Genomic DNA, 6,760 nt, shown 5'->3' on the forward strand with positions numbered 1-6,760 from the left:
GTGTGTTTATATCAGAACTGACAAGTTTTCTTTAGGGCCAACTTCTACTCAAGCTCTTTAAACACTGCATCAAAATAAAAAATTGGCATTAGTTACGTGCTAAATGAAAATCATATTTAGAGGAAAAAGCGGGAGTGTTGTAGATGGATATATTAACCAAGCATATTAATGTTTGACCTGTCTTTACAAGTTCTAAGCATATATATTAACCAAGCATATAACCTAAGAGGAATAAGTTACAAAATGCTACTTGATGTTTGACCTGTCTTTATTGGATTTTGCGGCCCCGGTCTTCTTGTAGCCGAGCACAATGTAATACTTGATGTTGACTCTACCTTTGCAGTTGTTTCGGCTTGAGGAGTGGCAAAGAATGGTGGAGTAGAGGATGGATTTTAGGTATTCATCCGTGCCATCGAGGAAATGACTTATTCCTCTTAGGTTGCCACAGGAACAGGATCTTCCACATCGAAGAAAAATATTACCCCATTTCCTTTTGCATCAGCATCACCTGCTGAACTGAGAAGAGCTAAGACGGCGAATTGAGATTCATCATGGGAACAGCTTACGGCTGTAAAAAAATGGGAACCATCAACAAGACAAAAGATTACAATCTTCTAACTACTCAAAGAGAAAATAGTATAAAGTTAAAGAAATATAAAAAATTCTATAAATATTTCACAAAATGTGAGCTTTGTTTGTAATCATACACCATTCGCAAAGCCACGGTAAGTTTATACTGGTCCAACAATGGACTGGTTCTTGCTGCCTATTTTGGACATTTGCAATTTATTAATATTAGTGCATGTATGCTAGAGACACTTGCAAAATAGAAGCTTTAGGACTCAAGATTGTTGTTGTATAGAACTGTTGACATGAACATCTAAAGTGCCAAAAATGGACTGGTTCTTTTTATTTCATTTTAATTTTCTGGTTCTTTTAGTCTTGGATTTATACTACGATCATTTAAGAGCCAAAAAATGCACACCTTCTGTAACAATCCCGTGAGACCAGTACAATGCCAAATTTGAAGTACTCCAAACTGAAAGTTGTGGCTTTAAACCGTGTGTATAGGACACCAGATATTCTGATTCCCCAACAAATGAAGGCTTTGTAATTGGCTGTACAAGAAAAAGGAAAAAAAAACAGATGTAAGGACATTCACTGCTATTTCGATTTGCCAGATAACAATATAGGCAAAATGATGATTACCGAAAGTGTATCTCCAATCATAGCCACAAGAATATTGGAATCTGGATCCCATAATGTAATTATAGTCTCAGCTGCAATAGCAAGGACTGATCCATCGGCAGAAAAAGCAGCAGCTGTTAATGATTTTCCCCTGTCATCAATTCAAAGAAATTAATTTCATGGGAGTTCCACTGTGCAACAACACTATATGATGGGAAAAGAAATATATGCAAGCAAATAATTTCAAAAAATAGTTTAAAGATTTCACCAATAATTCAATTAAAAAACAAGGCATCCTTTAAATTAAGAAACAGTATCTTTTTTTCATAATTAATGTATATACAAAATTGCAAGTTCCATACGCCCAATCAACTGGTTCAGCTCTGAGTAGCATCAAATACAAGTATTACTTTAAATATCTCTGCTTGATTTGAAAGCTGTCTGCTTCCACAAATTATTTCAATTTCATTCGATACAAATAATTTTTTATGTTAAAATAAATCATAAAAACTAAAAGGCATCAAATGAGCAATGATATTAATATAATAAAGGAAAAAACATTTCATTGGCAGCAAAATTTAATACTTGTATGAACCAACAGATTGGCATCTCCAACCAGTTCTCTGGATTGATTCATTATTTCTGTCGGCATGAGAACCATGAACCCAAACCTGAAAAATAGATTACTCATTTAATCATTATATACAATGGGGCAACAGAAAGAAAAGAGCCTAATAGACACTACCTTAAAATCACCACCATAAGATGATGTGACAGCCATGTTGTGTCCAGGGCGAAATGCAAGAGATGAAACTTGAGCATCACTACATCAGAAAGTAAAGAAAATATAAAAAGGTGGTTTATTTTATCTGTTAGAGTGGAAGGTGTAAAGGGTTAAAGAAGTGCAAAGAAAACATTAGTCAAGTAGTGAAAATCTTATAATTTGTCCTGGAGCTCCGAAGGATAAGATTCATGTAACTGATTCCAAACAGTTGGGACAAACATGGGATGGTAGTAATGATAACGGCAGCAGTAACAAAGAACCAAGAATTATTAAGCAGCAGAGAACAACTTGGCAACCAATCACTCAAAGAAGAGCTAAGCCAGCCCACAACCATATGGATCACTCAAGGATAAGCAACGTCAGCCCATAACCATATAGACCAGAAATGAAGTTTCAATATAAAATTGATCAACATTTAACTAATTCAAGATTGTCAACTTGAAGAATTTCTCTAAAATGAGTAATGGTAACAATCAAACTTATCACTCTTTTCCAACAATCAAAAGGTTCAATATGCTGGAATAAGATATGATCTGATCATTCAAGGATGCTTTTCATATTGCAAAAGAAATGCGTGAATGTGCGGATATAATAACCAAATCATAAGCACCAAAACTATATAGAAATTAAAAACCAATGAAACTTCTGTTACATAAAACTAAAGTATCTAGAAAATTGAAAAGGAAATATGTTTGTCTCACTGATATGAAAGACCACATTGGTGTGCCAAATTAAATACTTCTCCAATTGACATCATAGAAAATTAAAAGATTGATGGTCCCTATTCGCAAAGTTATGAAAGATTTATAGAATAAATAAACAAAAAAATAAAGAACAATAGATGAAGCTCTGTTTGTAGTCTTCTTACCTGTGAGGCTCATATATGACAGTGGATAATAAGTACTCTGCCACTAGGGAACCACGAGTCCAGTATTTTAGACAAACCAAACCCCCTAATTTTTCTTCAGGAATTGTCACATCAATGGTAGCCATTAAGGAGCCATCAAGAGAAATGGCTACAAGAGCCACATATAGCTGCAACCATCGAAGTACAAGATCTAATTCATCATCTACAAGAATTATGATAGCTATCTATGTTGTAATGCAAAAGTAATTACATGCTTAAAACAAATTATGACAGCAACCAAGCAGATTTTAAGATTGACTCTCTCAAAATGCATCCCCAAGACATTATTTAAATAGGTGCAAATTTGTGATCTCGCTCTATTGAAACACAAACTACACACCAATCCTAGCATGGTAGTTTAGCATGAATCTCAGAAATTATTGAGCTTTAAACTAAATTAAATCTCTATCTTGTCCCAGACAATCCATGACTGATTACTCCAGCAATAGAAACATGTAATTGAATACCCCACAACTGCCACAAAGAGAGCCTGTGGGAGTTATGACACGTGCATTTCCAGTTTCCAGCAAATAGGAACCAATTGTGGTACTTTCTAGCTTATATCCCTGCCTTCTATGTGGCTGGCTAATCAGAATCAAAATGGATATTTTTGTACCCCATAACTGAGTTGTATCAAATATACTTGTTTCTAGTTAATGGAACCCAACAGTAATAATGATATTTACTGAGCTAATTCCTGGAAGCAATAATGTCTTAGCAAAAAATGACCCAAAGAATCCATAAAAATGCAACTCCAATCAAGTTGTTTACGAAATTTGGCGGTTGGTACAAATAATGCATTCTTTCCAAATGTCAAACTACAAATTAGAATTGCTTCTAAACTAACAACCTACTAATGCATGGACGATTGACTCAAAGAGCTACGGATACAACAGAACAAAAGTTAAGGTAATAGTCATAACAGATACAGCACCGCAAATATATCTTGATTAGTTAATGGCGTACCATAACGTCATCTGCAGGCTGAAAATTTCTTTTGCACACTTGGACCTAAGCAATAAAATAAATATCATGAGAACTTGCTTTTTCTTAAAAGGAAAAAAGAGATGTCAAGCTCTAGATGATAATATCAGAATGCAAAAATAGAGCCATCACCTCTGAAACCTCATGGTTGTCAAACAAGCTATAGAATTGTACACAATAATCTTCAGTGGAAACAGCAACTAATCCAGTTGTCTGCTCAAATGCAACTTGTGTGCAGGATCCTTCATGTTTGAGAGGAAACGAAAAAGGAGGCTGAAGATATACTAGAATATATCAACATACGAAAGTTTATCCAGGAAAGGTTTTCAGTAAAACTAAGCCAACAAAGCATTGATGTCTAAACCATATGGTATGACAAACCTTGATTCCCGATATGGATTTTGAGATATCCATTGTAGGCATTTTTAGCAGATGAATGTGATTATCTGAACAAGATACCTGGAAAAAAATATGAATTAACATTGGCTTCCAAATTTCAATTAAATCAAAACATCAAAAGCAGTACAAAGCAATAAAAAGTAGTGTGACAAGTAGAACTATAGAGGTTTATCAATTCTGTATAGGATCATCAGTTGCCAATAATATGCAAAATGCCTGTAGATTTACTAAACAGGACCTCCTTATTAAACATATAATAAAAAATGGAAAAAAACCTCATTTTCAATGAAAAAAATAATGTAATGATATATAAGAAGTCTCCTTAGTTAAGTTGGACATCCTCTTTTGAGTAGGACTTCCTCTTTGATTCCCACGTGATTGAGAACCAGGAATCCTAATTAAAGTGTTTTGGTATTTTAGTCAGATTGAGCCTCACTTTGACTTCAACAACTCTAAATATATAGTGCCTAGCACAAACTTCATCAGATTATGTACTCATCTATGCAAACCATATTTTTAATCAGTCTTCATCAGATTATGTACTCATCGATCCGTGCCATCGAGGAATGACTAAATCATGAGAAAATACAATCAGGGGAGGGGGAAAATTGATGCAGTATGAATCCGGCAAAATGGCTAGTTCGGAAAATAATCAAAAATAAACAAAATCTTATTCTAGAGGGATGGAAGAAATTTTACCTTTCTTTCTTCCGTTCCTCCTACTCTCGAATCTGCTCTGCGAGGAAGGAACTAAGATCGAAGGGTTCAGAGGAGTTGAGGAGCCGTGAGAAGATTAGGAAGGGTAAGCTGACTTTGATTTTTTTTTGAGCAGACGACATTTCAAGAAATAATAATAGCATCGAATGCACATTTCATCTCATCCATGTGCCATAACACCACAGGAAGAAGCCAGAAACTGCACTCGTTTATATAATTAGACCACATGTAACACACTGCCATAAGATCATTAAGTAGGATTTTTTAACATGCTTATACAAACTTCAAACTGTTCATTTGGCATGGAAACAGCTGCTGACTCTGATTCTATTCTTCTTTTTTATCAGATTGTGTAGCAGAATTTTTATGAGGTTCCACAAGAGACTCTGTACCTGCATTTAAACCATCAACATTTTTTGAAGCAGGCTTGTATGGACAAGCAGCTGGCACCCTTGCAGGCTTTCTGTATTCCCAGCCGAAAAGCCTGTAGATCTTACCGACGATGAGATCGAAGAGCAGAGGCAAGGCGTTAACGACGGGGATCAAGAACAAAGGCAACAGGCACGCAATACAGACCATCCTGGCGATTGTTCCGCTCGGCGTCTACACTCCGCTGGATCTGCGTCGAGGGCTCGAGAGATTTGAGAAAGGATAAGCTGACTTTGATTGAGGAGATGGGGAAATGCGAGATTAGGGATCTCGACTTGGAGGAGTTGGGCCGGCGTGAGGAGTTTTGCGTGAGGAGTTTGGGTCGAGATTAGGGTTCAGAGGAGATCACGCGGCAAGGAGAGGAGAAGGCGCTCGTGGAGAGGAGAAGGCGCTCGTGGAGAGGAGTGGAGAGGAGAAGGCACTCGTGGAGAGGAGAAGGAGAGGAGAAGGCACTCGTGGAGAGGAGTGGAGAGGAGAACTCGTGGAGAGGAGTGGTGAGGAGAAGGCGCGCGCGCGTTGAGGGTTTAGAGTTTAGCAAAGCGAGGGCTGCGAATTTATTTTAAGTGAGTTTAGGGGAAACATACACAACACTTTAAAAAACGTTTTTTAAAAAAATGTTGTCTTTGACCATAAACAACAACACTAAAGACAACACTTCATTAAAAATCGTTGTCTTTAGTAAAAAGTAAATACCATAGACAACGCTTTTCACTAAAAGCGTTGTAAAACAAAGAACGACAACGTTTTTATTAAAAAGCGTTGTCTATTGGGTGTTGTTGAATGCAAAAATTCTTGTAGTGTAGTGTTTGGCAATTGAGGGATAAGAATTGGTGAATCATTTACATTCAAGAAATCTTACAAAGAAATCGAAACTCCTAGAATCTCCCTTTATCATAACCCAAAACACTAAACTCTTGTTTGTTGATCTTTAATATTAGATTTGTTTACCTTCACTTTGCATTTGAAACAATTGAATAGTTATTTAGCTAATTCACATTGAGACATTTCTAGTGCTTATTCTAGTCCCTGTGGATACGATAATCTTTTATATTACTTGCGACATTTCCGTACACTTGCGGAACGTAACAAGTTTTTGGCGCCGTTGCCGGGGACTGCGCTATAACATTAGGAATTATCAATTGAGTTAGACTAAGCATAACATTTATTTACCGTTCATATTGCATAGTTGTAACTAATCATTAGATTTCTGTTTTTACTTTCTTGTATAACTTTTACTTCTTGTTAATTCTTTTTGTACAAATTCAATTCTGCATTTTTGATTCTTTTATTTTTCTTTTTCTGTTGAATTGTCATTTGCTATCTTGTTCTTGTGTATGCGAAGATCTAACTTT

General features: G+C 36.0%; 2 protein-coding genes across 2 annotated transcripts; both read right to left on the minus strand.

Annotated features, from left to right (window-relative positions):
- Positions 1 to 434: 434 nt before the first annotated feature.
- LOC122033815 (WD repeat-containing protein 75-like) lies at positions 435 to 4,325 on the minus strand. Its single transcript, XM_042592979.1, has 9 exons — positions 4,245 to 4,325; positions 3,996 to 4,136; positions 3,846 to 3,890; positions 2,841 to 3,007; positions 1,934 to 2,012; positions 1,774 to 1,859; positions 1,210 to 1,339; positions 986 to 1,118; positions 435 to 568 (listed from the first exon to the last, which is right to left on the minus strand). Exons 1-9 carry the CDS (start codon positions 4,284 to 4,286, stop codon positions 435 to 437), a joined length of 957 nt encoding a protein of 318 aa, XP_042448913.1. The 5' UTR covers positions 4,287 to 4,325.
- A 927-nt stretch (positions 4,326 to 5,252) lies between these two features.
- LOC122034754 lies at positions 5,253 to 5,645 on the minus strand. Its single transcript, XM_042594093.1, has one exon. It carries the CDS (start codon positions 5,556 to 5,558, stop codon positions 5,307 to 5,309), a length of 252 nt encoding a protein of 83 aa, XP_042450027.1. The 5' UTR covers positions 5,559 to 5,645; the 3' UTR covers positions 5,253 to 5,306.
- Positions 5,646 to 6,760: the final 1,115 nt, after the last annotated feature.

The sequence above is a fragment of the Zingiber officinale genome, chromosome 11B, assembly GCF_018446385.1.
Source record: "Zingiber officinale cultivar Zhangliang chromosome 11B, Zo_v1.1, whole genome shotgun sequence".
NCBI classification, from domain to species: domain Eukaryota; kingdom Viridiplantae; phylum Streptophyta; class Magnoliopsida; order Zingiberales; family Zingiberaceae; genus Zingiber; species Zingiber officinale.

What these genes read in the sequence shown, in the direction of transcription:
- LOC122033815 (XM_042592979.1), bottom strand. Translation starts at nt 4,286, where the DNA reads ATGCCTACAATGGATATCTCAAAATCCATATCGGGAATCAAG. An exon ending in AATCCATATCGGGAATCAAG is followed by an intron (nt 4,137 to 4,244) that starts GTTTGTCATACC and finishes GTATATCTTCAG; the next exon opens with CCTCCTTTTTCGTTTCCTCT. An exon ending in AGCCTGCAGATGACGTTATG is followed by an intron (nt 3,008 to 3,845) that starts GTACGCCATTAA and finishes CGATGGTTGCAG; the next exon opens with CTATATGTGGCTCTTGTAGC.
- LOC122034754 (XM_042594093.1), bottom strand. Translation starts at nt 5,558, where the DNA reads ATGGTCTGTATTGCGTGCCTGTTGCCTTTGTTCTTGATCCCCGTCGTT.